General features: G+C 56.0%; 1 protein-coding gene across 1 annotated transcript; it reads right to left on the bottom strand.

Moving 5' to 3' along the window:
- Window positions 1-330: 330 nt before the first annotated feature.
- On the bottom strand, window positions 331-13,663 carry BRINP2 (BMP/retinoic acid inducible neural specific 2). The gene is made up of 8 exons (XM_057427052.1): window positions 13,548-13,663; window positions 6,575-6,942; window positions 4,515-4,705; window positions 4,168-4,358; window positions 3,726-3,831; window positions 3,129-3,365; window positions 2,697-2,919; window positions 331-2,344 (listed from the first exon to the last, which is right to left on the bottom strand). The coding sequence occupies exons 2-8, from the start codon at window positions 6,874-6,876 to the stop codon at window positions 1,228-1,230; spliced, it is 2,367 nt and encodes a 788-aa protein (XP_057283035.1). The 5' UTR covers window positions 6,877-6,942; window positions 13,548-13,663; the 3' UTR covers window positions 331-1,227.
- Between the last annotated feature and the right edge of the window lie 75 nt (window positions 13,664-13,738).

Below are 13,738 nucleotides of genomic sequence, written 5' to 3' on the forward strand. Positions count from 1 at the left end.
GATTAGGAAGCAGACTCTAATCTGCACACTGATACACTTTTGCCCACCTCTTCTTTTCCCTGTACCCTGCTGCACCCCCTGCTTTCAGGATGCTGTAGGCTGGAGGATCAGCTCCTTCCTCTCTCTGCACTGTCCTCAGCCAAGAAAGTGGGGCAGCTGCCGGAGCGGAGAGCTCCACTTGTCTGGATACCCAGCGTTTCCATCTGACAGCCGGGCAGTGCCGCTGCTTGATATTCTGGTCAGGCACCGAGCACGGTGGCAGCAGCACTGGGAAGGAGGGAGGGATCCACGCAGCAAGGGAAAAGCCAGGTCCAGAGATGACAGTAACTGTTTGGGTGTTTTTTCTTTAATCTCCGTTGGTTTTGGTTGCTCTTTTGCTCAAAAAAGGCATTATTTAAAAAATATATTAAACAGATACATTTTACTAATATGTCTCTTGGCTGGAGCCACTGACAAGAAATGACACTCCCCAAATAAACAGGCTTAAAAAAATCCCTCCCAAACAAAACAAATAAATAAATACATAAATAAAACTTTTTTTTTCTTTTCTTTCTTTCTTTCATTTTAGGTTTCTCTTTCAGGTAAGGAATTGTGGCCCAGAGGTCTCTGCCAGTGTCAGTGACTGCAGTGTCCCTGGGGCAGGTGCCAGGTCCTTCCCATGCGAGGAGTGATGATGCCTCAGTAGTGCAGCAGGCACAAGAGGCCCCAGTGGAGATCTGCCGGGTATCAGGGGCCTACAGTGCGGTGTCCCCCTGTGCCCATGTGCACAACTGCAGGAAGGACCACAGAGGATGCAAAAGCGAAGGCATCATATAAACCTCTCTTAAAAAGACTACAAAAGTTGGGGTGCTGAGGATCCACTGCTGGAGGATCCTCATGGCAGGTTGGGCATCTGCTCCAGCTAGACCAGCAGCTGCCTGTGGCCAAGGCACATCCCTCCTGACCATTGGCATGTCCCCTCAGCCACCGAGTGGCTGTGCTGGCATCGTCGCCGTGCTTGGAGCCAGTTTGCGCTGTGTGAGCCATCCCTCCTCCATATTCCTGCTGGTGTCCTCCATCCGCTCAAGCCCTGTGTCTCTTTGGCCAGTCGCTGGATGTACTATGGAAGCACGCGGTTGGCACTAAGGTAAGGCCTTGATTTAATTTTTTAGGGTAGTTATTCCTTTGCTCCTCCCAGGAGTCCTTTCTCCCAACCCCCTCGCTCTGAGATCGGAGCGGCCCTGGCTGTTAGCTGCACAGCTTGCCCGTCTCCTGCTCTAGTGCGTTGGGCAACTTGGCATTGAAGGCCCTCAAAGAAGACTGGATCCTTGCCACCTCATTGTTGGCCAACTTAAGCCTGTGCCGGAGCAAGCAAGTGAAGAGGTCAAGGCGGGTTTTGCCAGGGGGTGACAACCTGTTTACCCGGTCCCTGATCTCCAACAGCTGAAGCATGGCTGAGTCCTGGGAGCCCTGTGTATAGGGGTAGTCCAACTGAAGTATCAGGTCACGAATAGCATCTGGCTCAAAGGGCAGGCTGTAGCCAAAGACTTGCAAGCTGTTGATCTTCATGTACCCCAGATTCTTGGAGGGATCTGCCATCTCCAAGGGTTCATAGTAGATTGTCTCGTTGGAGCTGTCATCCAGAGACTTGATGCGGCTCCGCAAGTAGACGTGGACTGTTTCAAAGAAGGTCTTCCACTTATTGCCCAAAGTGAGCGTCCAGTTTTGGCATTGGGCAGAGGCATCTACATTAGTCCTTTCCCAGTCTGGGAAGCTGCCTTCATTGACGGGCATGAACCAGCTCTCTGAGTGGCTTCCGCCGAAAGGATTGACATAGATGGCCATGACAGGCTCCAGTGTGCTATTCTTGGTGAGGCAGATCTGCAGAGAGAGTGCCAACATCACGTGAACCAGCCCGGGCTTGTACTTGTTGCTCTTCAGGGTCAAGAGCATGCGTTTCCTCCAGGAGGGGTCGAACCAGCTCCCCAGGCGCATATCATTGCTGATGAAGATGGAGTGCACCTCGATGCGGCTGTCCCGTTTCTGCAGGAGGTACTTGAGCTCCAAGTCCTGCAGGTCCGTCTCCAGCCCCAGGTAGTGCTCCAATGAGTCGGCCACCTGGGGGCGGCAGAAGCCCTGGGTGAGCACGTAGCCGTGGTTGCAGGTCCCGCAGCGGGTGCTGTTGTCCTCGGCACAGCTGGCACAGGCTGGCCCGTCGCCCAAGGCACACGGGATGGACCCCTGGCAGGACGGCTGCTCGGAGGGACATGTGCAGCTGTGGATTTCTTCCAGGAAGGTCCCAGGCACAGTGGTCTCGCTGCAGTACAGGAGTGACTGTGCACGGCTCCACCAGTAAGGGAGGGACCTGGTGGAGAAGAGACACAGGAGGAGAGATGCTTACATGGCATCTTTCGGGTCATGTTCGAAGGAATTTCCCTAGGGATGGAAGAGCTGCCCATCTTGTGGTCACTTTTCTGCACTGCCTATGGCATTCCATGAATAAAGCCCCATTTTCCACCTCTAGGCTTAGACTCAACTTCTCAGGGTCACATTCCAGGGTGGCACGGCTGCCCCTGCTGCCTGCTTGCCCCCAGGCATCCCTCCGGCAGGGCAGGGCCTCTTAAAGCCCCAGCCATAGGTGGACTCTGGGTGTAAGCCTCCCTCAGGACTCTGAGCAGCGGTCCCCAGTGTGGGGTAGGGATGCTGTGGTACACTACCTCTCCTTGGGCAGCTTGAAGCGAGGTTGCCGGTGGCAGCGTTTGCTGAGGTTGAAGAGCCGCCGGATGAGCCGGTGGGTTTTCCTAGAGAGCAGTTTCAGGCTGGTGCCCAGCTGCTGGTAGCGATGCTGAACATCCAGGTCCATGGCCCAGAAGTGGGAGATGGCCGTCCTGTTCAGGAATCGGTCCCCAGGAAGCCTCTTCACCAGGGCCTGAAACTCCTCTGCGCCGGAAGAGAGATGGTGTCAGCAGACCCATGGGAGCAAGTGGCACAGGCAGGGCCGGAGGCAAACCCCCTCCACCCAAACTCAGGTCTTCACAGTGTGACAACCGCTCTGAATCCTTCCCTGGAGCCCCACCACCCAGCCTGGGCTGTTCCCAAAGGACAAATTGCAGGGAAGGAGATGCTTTGTGGGATGTCCTTAGCCTCACCTGACTCCTCGAACTGGCTGTGGTGGCTCTCCCAGGCTCTCCGGAGCTGGGCCAAGCTGCTCTCCAGCGCCTGGATGTCAGCCTCGGGGCAGTTGCAGCGGGGGAATGCAGGCTGGCACTGGCAGCGGCAGTCGCTCTGGTGGCACACCAGCTCCCCAGCCGAGCTGCAGGCAATGTAGCTGAGGGCAGCTGCCACAAACCTCTCCCGCAGATAAGAAGGGAGCACCATCTGCAGCCCTGCAAGCAGGAAGAGCCCCAAGAGCATCAGGGCCTGTGTTGTGGAGCCCCTTGAAATCATTGTCTGGGCAAGGAGGGACTGAGCCTTCCCGCTCCCCAGGCTCCCACCCTTACATGATTATCATATCAATTTGCCGTGGAGCCACTTGTCTGGGCTGTGCATCGATCTTGGCTCCTCTTGGCAGAGGAGCGACAACCTCATCCTACCCAGCTTTGATTATTTTCATCCCCTCTCCTCCCCAGCTCCTAAATTAAAAGCAGGATCTTGAGCCAACATCCTGCTCTGCGGCCCCCCGTGTGCCCACAACCATCCCACAGTGGCACTTGTCCATCACCACGTCCCCACCAGCCCAGCCCTACCTTGGAGCTGCACTTTGTTCTCAGGGCTCTGCACCAGGACGGAGCTCACCGAGTCCAGGTTGTCATAGTTGCTACAGCCAAGTGGCCCTGTCCGTGTTTCAGTCACCTAAGGGGAGACCCACAGGTGGTCAGGGACACGGGAGGGGACCCAGAGCACGTGCCACCCCACTGAAAGTGCTGCAGATAACCCCTGGTGGACTTGCCATGCCCCACTCCTCAGAGCAAGCTTGGAGAGGAGGATTAATTGCCTGCTAATTGGCTTGCTGACAGGTGGCAGCCCTGCCTACAGCCCTCTGAAAAATGTGCCTGCATTAGCGTGCCCAATTTCCCATAAATAACACAAATGTGCTAACTTTGCCTGCTCTCCCCCTCTGGCTGGTGAGGTGCTGCTGAAGGGGCCGCTGTCTCCCGGCGCTGCGTTCTCCCTTGCGCCCTCGCTTACCTTGATGGCGGCGGTGGCGATCTGGATGTGGTGGAGCCGGCGCAGGGTGCTCTCCCGGTCAATGAAGTAGGACGCCGCCAGCTGGTGCAGGGTCTCCAGTGAGACCCCCGAGCTGTTCCCGGCCACCCCGGTGGGCTCTGCCCTGCGGCTCAGCTTGCGCTTGTCCACAAAAATGGTCAGGGACTCCTCTCCTGGGGAGGACACGCAGTGCTTTGGGTGCTGCCGCCTCCCCCATTCCCCTCCTTGACCGTATTTCTCCTGTAGTGCCTATTTTCCCACCCTCTCTCCTATGCACTCTGTCTTGTGCAAGGGAAGTGAGCGGGCAGCAAGCACCCACCAGCGCTCACCTCCCAGCGTGGCGGCGAGCAGGAAGTGTGTCCCATACTTTCTGATGAGGCTGTCGGTGATCTGCTGAGCGCTGGGTCGGCGTCCCAGCAGGCGGATGTTGCGGATGAATTCGGGGGCCAGCGGAAGCGGCAGGCTGAAGAAGTCTTTCCTCTCCAAGGCCAAATTATTCACCTTCCAACGAGCAAACTCTCTGCGGGATGAATATGGCAGTGAAGAGAGGGTTTGAAGCGGGTCCAGCTGTGCCACATGCACACTGTTCCCTTCACTGTTCACAGCTTCCAACTCAGGGCAGGGGGGACCACCCCAATCTCCCCACTGCTCCAGCAGAGGTAAAGGATCTGTTGGGCTCACCAGCTATAGATCCAGTCAGTACAAAAGAAACATCCCTCCCTAAGCCATTGATGGAGATAATGAACTACAAGCAGCGGAGATACCTAGTACTGATTAATTAGGCGCCTCCGGCAGGCATTAATCACAGCCCTGCACAGGACCAGAGCCTTTTTCAGGCTGCTGGGCTTCCTGGGCCTTGTCCATCCTCCATCCTCGTGCCAATGGGTCTGGGTGAAAATCTAACATCTGGGCTTCCATAGTTGTAAGTCTTAGCACCATTCTGTAGCAAGCTGGAGGCACTGGGATGTGGTGGGGCTGGTGGTGGGTCCCCTCATAGCCCCCAGACACTGTGAATGTGCCCCACCGGGCTCCCGGTATCACCCAGTCCCACGGCGGAGCTGCCAGCCTGCCACTGCCTGGAACAACCAACAGCCCGTAAGCAACTAGAGACTGATTTCAGCCTAATCTGTGGCATTTTGCTCTAATTAAAACCAGGCCTTGGCTTCAGACAGTTTAATTAAGGGCTGGGTGGGAAAGGAGGGAGAGGGAGGAGTGGATGGCTGCAAAGGGAGGGGCTTGACGCGTGCTGAGTTGTCTTGCATCATGGTTTTTGGGCCCACAAAGCAGAATGTTAGGACCAGGAGTGGAGTGGAGGCAGGATCCTGCTCTTCCCTTTGCAGGCATGCTCCCTGAGTGCTGGGGCACAGAGTGCTGGGTGGCCAGGAGCCCTGCACCAGTTCCCCCCGCCCCATCCCATAGTCAAAGCAAGCCCTGAAGGCTGCTAGCTGGTTCTTTGCTTAGAAGAAGTTCAAGCCAGCTGCTGTCCTTCTGGCTGCTTTTTCCCATCCCACCACCATCACCAGCAGCATCCCTGGAGGATGCGGGTCCCTCGGCATGGTAGTATCTGTGCGTAGGAAAGTGGCAAAGAGAGGAGAGGAGCTCTCTGCGGGTCCTGGGCTGCATAACAAGGCTGGCGTCCTGGCATTTACGTCAGATTCCCTGGGGGAGAGCAGCTGGGTTTTACTCCACTGCTGGAAACCCCCAGGGATGGGCACCAGTGAGCAGAGGAAAGGAAGAGGGCTCATTAGCAGAAGGTGACAATTATCACCCGGAAGTGGTGGAGTGGGTTTCCCATGCTGGCTGTCATGAGGTGGCTCTTTACTGGAGCCAGTGGACCCTGCTGTTGCTGAACCTGGTTCTCTAGTGGCAAGAACCAACCCCATCCAGCATTGGCCCCTAAACCTGCAGCATCCCACTGCCACAGTTCATGGGATGACAGCACTGGGAACATGCCAGAGAGTCAGTCAGGGTGACTTTTTGTGAGCCTTAGCCACATCCCAGCCCCAAATGGCTGGCAGTCCAGGCAGGCTCACTAATTTAGCACAGAAATGTGTGCATGCAAAAGTGCAAAGAAGTATTCCTCCATGCCTCTCACCACAAGCATTGATCCCATCTCAACCTGTGCATCAGATCACTCCCAGCTTAGGCAAATCCTGCCTGGAGCCGATCCCAGCCATGCCATGAGCATCTTGTGGGGCTGCTGTTATATACCCTGGGAAAGCTGCATCTCACGTGCACCCATCTGCTGACTCTCCTGATAGGCAGCTTCCTCCCATACACAGGGATTAATCAACGCTTGTGTGGATTAAAGCAGGTGTGTCTCCACTCTGCTGTACCCGCCACAGCCTTCCCACACCACAGCTCTCTCCTGGGGTGCCCATGGTCTCACCTGTAGATCCTGTACCTGGTGGTGAAACCCTGCCGGTAGCGCTCCATGAAATCCACGTAATCCTGGGCTCGGTAGAAGGGTCCCCGGTCGGTGAGGAGCCAGTCGAGGGGTGCCCGGCCGGAGGAAGAGGAGGATGACGATGAGGAGGAAGGGGTCGCCGGGGCAGCATGCTGCTGGGGCACCGTGCCACCCGCCCCATCGGCCACCCCCCAGCGGCAGCACGTGCTCAGGGCCAGGAGGGCCAGCGGCCATGGGAGCATCGGCAGGGGGCCGTCAGCGCGTGGGAGCTCCTGCCGCCCCATCCTGCTGCTGCCCAGCCGGCTTCTTCATTCTCTCACCCCGCAGCAATCCTCCGGGACAGCCCTGTCCTGCAACGGCACCGCAGGGAGCCCATAAGGTGCAGCAATGGATGCCCGCAGCACTGGGTGAGACGAGAGGTGCTGGCCACTGTTTAAGTTAAATTAAATCGTGGCTACTGGCTGTTTGAGGCATTTCTGCCTTTCTCTCAGCTGTGCGTCAGCCCGGTGACCCAAGCTTGCTGCTAAGGAGTGCCCATGTGAGGTCGCCTGCCTCTGTGCCTTGCACTTTGAGGATGCCTGTCATGAGCACATGCAGCTCATTTCAGCAGGGCTAAAAAATGATAAGCATGGGGAACTGGAAAAAATGGGCCTCTCCGGGTATGGGTTGAGCTGCATGGGCCTGGTGTTAGGCTTTCCTTTGCCTTCTGCCAGTGGCTGGCTGGCTGGGCTAATCATGGTGATGTTTTGACTGCAGTTGGTGTTTATCTCAAGCCAAGATCTTTCTGCTCTCATAAAGCAGGGTGCAGTATCTGCAGGAGTAAAGATGGAGCTTCTGGCCCCAGAGCCAGAGCCTGAATTTGCAGGTAAAAGTGGCAGACAGGAAGCTGCAAGGTCCAGCAGAACTGGGGTGAGACAAGGTGTCTTGCTGGGCAGCAAGAGCTGTTTGAGTAAAAATGAGGACCCCATCATGCAGTGCATCCTGGGGAGGTATTTTTATTTTGGGCAGGTGGCCAGCTGGGGACCAGAGCACAACTGCTCATCCCTGCTGAGCAAACACCAGCCCTGTGTTATCCCGGACGGAGCTTTGCCATGTGAATCATCAGGCTTTAACATGTACGATTGTTTTAATTTTTTTTCCCTCTCTCTTGTTTTTGAATCCTGAAGGGTGGGTGCCCTTTGATTATGCTTTCTCAGCTTCTCACTCAGCCTGCAAGGCTGGGGCCCTGTTAATTATAAACAGAAGCTGAGATTTTCACATCACCAGATTGGGGATGCCGGGGCAGCGGGGTGGGCAAGAGAAGGCAGGAGCAGCAGGCAAGGCTTTTCTGTCTCCTCTGTGCTATCTTTCCACATGTCACTCTGGCTTCTTCCAACTTTGCAGGCAGCCACATGACACCCCGGTCATTGCCTCCTGCTCCTGGCATGTGGAGTCTCCCCTCCAAATCCTGGCCCAAATGAACAGCCCCTATGCTGAGGTGGGAAAGCGGACTGGCAATGTGAGGGTGGTTTCCTTACTCTATGCCTTGGATGTTGGAGGGGGCATCTGTCCCCCCTGAAATACGTCAGGACTTGATGCTGGCTGCTCACAGAGCTGCTCGTGTGCTGCCACGTGTGAGTGATGGCTGAGCAGCTGAGGCACTTTGGCTGCTCTGCTTCCCTGCTTGCTTCCCTGCCTGCAACCAAAGCCGGGCAGGGGGAAGCAGGCACTGGGATGGAGCGGCTGCCTGAAGCAGGCAAGCACCTTGCTCTCCTCCCCAGGAATATCTGCAGATGCAATTAAAATTGAGGTGGCCTGGGGACCAAAGGAGCCTGCAAGGCTCAGGAGTAAACCCTCTTGTCCCCCTGCTGCCCGGCAGCCATAGGTCCTGCTGCTGGGCTCTATGGGATGATGTGGGGAGTGGGGACAAGCTGCCCAGGAGGTCATGGCGGGATCCAGGGTCCAACAGCAAACTCAATGGATTATTTAGATGCAAATCATGGGTTAAACGCTCTGTGACTTGGTACCTCTCCCATATAGCAGGGAGGAAAGCAGTCCTCTGGTTCTCGGCTGAGAAGCAGAGGTGAAAGCACTCTTTGAAGAGCATCTTTCTAAACATTGCTCACAGAAACACGCTGTTGGTAGCATTAAATATGGCTGTGCCAGCAAAACACCTTGCTGAAATAGCTGGTGTGCTAGGTAGCCTGCCTGTTGCACCATCAACAGGGTCTCATCCGCTGTTGTCTGTGGCTCCCGACCATCTCCAGCCAAGGTGGGGCTGGGCTGGCCCTCTCTCCCTCCACCAAGGTCTGTACAGCCAAGGGGATGATTTTCCACAACTGTGATGGGAAACTGGGCTCATTCCTCACCATTTCACCCCAGCACAGTCCAGTGTGGATGGTCTTGTGCCAGTCATGCTGCTGCCCTCCCCGAGGCTTTCCTCATGTAAATCAGGAGGATGTGGGAGCATCCTTCCTATGATTCAACGCACACAGGGGATATTCTTGAGAGACCAGGTAGAGCACTGTCTCTTCCAGCAAACCATCCTGGCTGCTAACAGCTTCCCACCAGCACTGATCAGCCTCTTGTCACCACCATGGCAGTCACCCCCAAGTGCCTTCCCCAAGAGAGGCTTCCTGTGCTGACCTTCCCTTCAAAACCCTCTCTCCTCACCCAGCACTGCAGCTCAAGGCAGCAGACCTGGATGATCATTATGGGGACAGATATTAAGGATGGAGCCATTTTGGGTCACCCCTTCTCTTAGGCTGTGGTCCCCAGACCAGCTAGAAACCATTTCAGCCTGCTCTATTGCCTTCCTTGGGGAGCTTGTTCTGAGATTCAAGGCTGAACATGGAATGTTTCGTTGTTGCCTCCTCATGTTTTATTATAGAGCAATAAAGATAGTCAGAATTGGGTATTTTCAGCACTTGACTGGTGCAAGCTGGTGCAGATCCAATGAAGGTCCCCTCCTGGTGTGCAGAGTCCCTCAAAGCAGCCAAGTTTCCAGCCTTGCTAAATGAGCTCTTATTTACACCTATCTCTTATTTACACCATGAGTGCTGGCAACTCTGAGGCAGCTCCTGCTTGGGGACAGGCGCTGACGCACATGAGCATCCTTCCCAACAGAGACTTGAAGCTCCAGGTCAGGCAGGAACAGGGAAGCCACAGTGGGCAGGAGAGCCTGCATGGGGACTATACAGAGTTACACAGCAAGCTTATACCTGAGCAGCAGCTTCCCTGCATCATTGTTACCTGGGCTAATTTATTTGCTTGTATCTACCACAAGTTATACAAGATAAGTACATGCAGAAACTGCTATAGCTCCGTATAGTCCCAAGTCCACACAGGTTGGGGGCTCTGCTGCTCTGCAGGGGCAGGGGCAATGCTTATCAGGGTGCACCTCTGCCTGCTCACACCAGCATCCTCCTGGGATGCTGGGAAGAGCAGAGCTCTTTGGAAATGAGTAACCCCCTCGACCTTACTACTGAAGCTAGAAATAACTTTCTAATCACTTTTCCTTGATCCAGAAGAATGAAGGTTTGATGAGAAGCATCTGACTACTTATTTTTTATTTTTGTTTTTTTTTTAGGGTTTTGCATCACTAAAGTTGGAAAACTTCCAGCTTGTTAATTTTTCTTTTTCTCCTCCCTCTTCTATAAAAAGAGTGCCAATGCAAATATTTTGGCAAACTTTCCCAAGACCACAACATCCTTTGCCAAGTATTCCTGATCTTATTGCAAGCCCTCTGTGTCCCTGTTGCCTGCAGCAGAACACCCCAATGTCCCTCCAGTGATGGCCGGCGCAAAGCCCAGGCTGGTGTGTCACGCGCTGCAACTTAAAAATAGCTTGTTGCAACTTCTAGAGGTACCCTTGAGATGGCAATGGGATTGCTTCTGCGGTGGGTGCCCTCATCCAAAACGGCTCAAGAGAGACCAAGACAGAATGATGTGAGGTTTGGATGAGGATGCTCATGTGCTCGGGTGAAGTGCAAAAGCCTTTCTCTACTACCCTTGGAGCTAGCGGCAACAGCAGCGATGTCCTGCAGAGTTATGCTGGGGTCCTGCCTGCTTCCATGCCAACGGCATCTTCAGAGCCACACGCTCCACCACTAATCAGGCTGAGCTCAATAATTAAGACATTAGCTAATTATCAGGGACATTAACATTGATTTCTGCCCTTTCATGCAGCAGGAGTGGATCTAGACACATAAACCGAGAAGCGTGTGCCGGGGAGAGCTGTGGTGGTATTTGCTGGGTGCTGTGGGGAAGAAAGGGACTCCAGACAGGTTCTGGCACTATACCCTGTGAATGCCGAACTGAAGACTGGAGCAAAAAAGCAGCATCTGATGTCTGTGCCCAGTGGAGCAGTACTTATCGGTGGCAGAGCTGTGGGACATGCCCAGCCATGGGGGCTAGTCCCTGGGGCACAGCAGGAACAGAGGTGCATCTGTGTGGGAGCTGAGAGCCACGGGGATGGATCTCGAGCTCCCTGGGGATGTCTTTTAGTGGGAAAGAATGTCAAACTTGACGACTGAGTCACCTTCTCATTAAACATGGGGAAGCTTTATCAAATTAAGGCCACTTAAAAGGAGTCTGGGCAGAGGCTAAGTGCAGTTTAGATTCTGAAGTGGATTGTCTCAGCTCAGTTGTGCCTATATGTATTCATGCAGGCACCCTGGCACCTCTTGCTCTGCCGCTTGCACCCCCAGGACAGACAATCCCAAAGGATGCTCAGCCCAGTGCTCTGAACCAGTGCCACCAACCTTATGTGGGGCTATCTACAGAGGACCTGCTCCCTTGCACCTAGCCCTGCCCATGCCGCTGCCTCCTCTGTCCCCCCAGCTCTGTTGTGGTTTTCAAGGATCTGCCGCCGCCGGGCTGTCATCCGCACGCTCCCAAGGAAGCGCCAGGGCCTCATTGATCTGTCGAGGTAATTAAGAGAGCGAGCCAGGCACTGCCGGAGCGACAGCAGCACAGTAATCGCTGGCAAAGTGGGCACGGCGGGGTGCTGTCAGCAGCCTGGCACCCAGCCTGCGGAGACGCGGCTCCAGGCAGCGAGCATGAGGACAGCCACCTCAGAGCCTTCCATCCCTGCCTGAGCGGCAATCTTGACGATCAGTATGGTGGCTGCGAACCAATTCTCTCTAGGCTTCTGCTAACCACCCTCTGTAGCCCATTCTGTTGCTATTGCTAAGTGACTTTAAATCACTGCCTTTCTCGAGCTCATGAGACTGGTTTTAAAACCTGCAAGACTTGACAACTTGGGTTCCTTTTATTAGCTTTTCTTCACATCCTCAAGAGCAAGGCACTTGAAGATGAGAGTAAAGGAAAATAGTAGAAAATCCCAGGACTCTCGGAGCTAAGGATTTGCATAAGACATCAAATGAGATGAAGCCTGGGCTGCCATCAGGGGAGATAGCAGCTCCATGTATCGTGTCACACCAGCACCATGTGTTCTGCCCTCTGGCTTTGCTCACCCGAGACTTTCACACCCACGGGCAAAAAGCCTCTTAAAAGAGCAATGTGCAAAATACAAGTCCTCCCAGCATGGTGATGGCAGCAGTAGCCCTGGCTTCCCCTGCCTTGTGCTGAGCTCTCAGCCTGAAGCATCCCTGCAGATGGGTTTCTGGGGCTGGGCAAGAGCATCCCTGCACACGAGAGCTGTGGAAGAGTATTCCTGCAGCCCCCTTCCCAGAGAAGATGGCTCCTTATCTCATGATGGACCCTGCAAGCCAAGTATCAGCCTCTCACAGGAGCTGGATGAAAGCAGTTCAAGGTGATCACTGCTCTCTTCCATCCCTCACTTGCTTTCACACAGGTGGGCAGTGATGCACAGTGGTAGCTCAGCATTAGCAGTCCAGGGTAAATACGGTGGTGTGTGGTTGGTGCTGGGCAGAGAGAGAGAAGAGACCTGGGTTGTCAGAATGGGGCCACTCCCCTCCGCAGCCCCTCTCTGCTCCCCAGGTCTCGAAGCTGTCCCTGAATGCACCAAAGCCAGCTCTGCCTGGGAGAAGTGCAGGGACCTCCTTGCAACATCTCCGGGGCTGGTAGGGACCCCTCCTGGCTGCTGACAGAGGGGGGACACTGACATCTGCCGGCAGCTCCCTCCCCGACCCGCAACAGCACCCCGGCTCACCCTGCCTGGCCCCGCACAGCAGCGGGGGCAGCTCTGGTACCCGCCACCCTGCTCCAGGGCAGGCTCGGAGGGCGGCGACACAGGGGTCCTGCTAAGAAGGGGCAGGACAGGATGGACATCCCTGTGCTCAGACCTGATGCTCCCCAGCCGGGTGCTTTGAAGATCCAGAGTTTTATTTCCTACTGAAACAAATTAATGCTTAGAGAACGGAACTGGACCTCGCAGCCTGGGACCCCGCTCTCCTGGAGCGGCCAGCCCCGGCACCGCTCTGGGAAACACATGCAGCGCTCAAGGCGAGCAAACACCTTCTGAAAGGTGCCCGCTCCCGCCTCGCTCTCTTGCGAGAGAGCCCAGCGTTGCGGCGCTGGCTCAGTGCGTGCCCCGCAGGGGAGATGCGGGCAGCACTTGAGGGGATATCGCCGCCGGTCCCGCGGCTCCGGGACGCCTCACACCGGCATCATCCTCGGAGCAGGGTACGCTGCACGAGCGGTAGGAGGTTTCCAGCAGCCCAGGTACCTTGTTTACCGGTAGCAGCCCCCCGGACCTGCTGGGACCCGCACCGCGGTGGCTCCCGTCCAGGAAGAGCTCGTTGCCTTTCTCTACACCTCTCTGCGAAGCGATCCCGAAGCACGAAGGCAACTTGACCAAGGTCACCGAGCAAGCCGTCGGCGGCAGAGCGGCGTCTCCACAGCTGCGCACGGCGGTACGCGGGATCTCCGCCGTACGCGGTCGCGGCTTTCCCCCTCTGCTCCCTCTCCTTCCCCTTTCCGCAAGCCATCGCACCCCCCCCCAGCAGGGTTCCCACGCCGGCTCACCCCCTTCCCCGACCCTGCAGACTTACCCCAGGCTCCGGCTCAGCACCGGCGGGGCACCGGCCGCCGCTCCATCCCGTCCCGTCCACCTGCTCTGCGCCTCAGCAGTCCCGGGCTCTGCCCCGCCGCCGCCTCCCGGCCGCCCCACAACGCCCCATCGCCGGAGAAGCCGGCGGCCCCCGGCGGCCCCGACAGCATCCCGCGACCGCGCTCCCGGCCC

Source organism: Pezoporus wallicus, unplaced genomic scaffold (genome assembly GCF_028554395.1).
Source record: "Pezoporus wallicus isolate ANWC-B61680 ecotype Strahan unplaced genomic scaffold, APGP_CSIRO_Pwel_v1 scaffold_7107, whole genome shotgun sequence".
In the NCBI taxonomy this organism is placed as follows: domain Eukaryota; kingdom Metazoa; phylum Chordata; class Aves; order Psittaciformes; family Psittacidae; genus Pezoporus; species Pezoporus wallicus.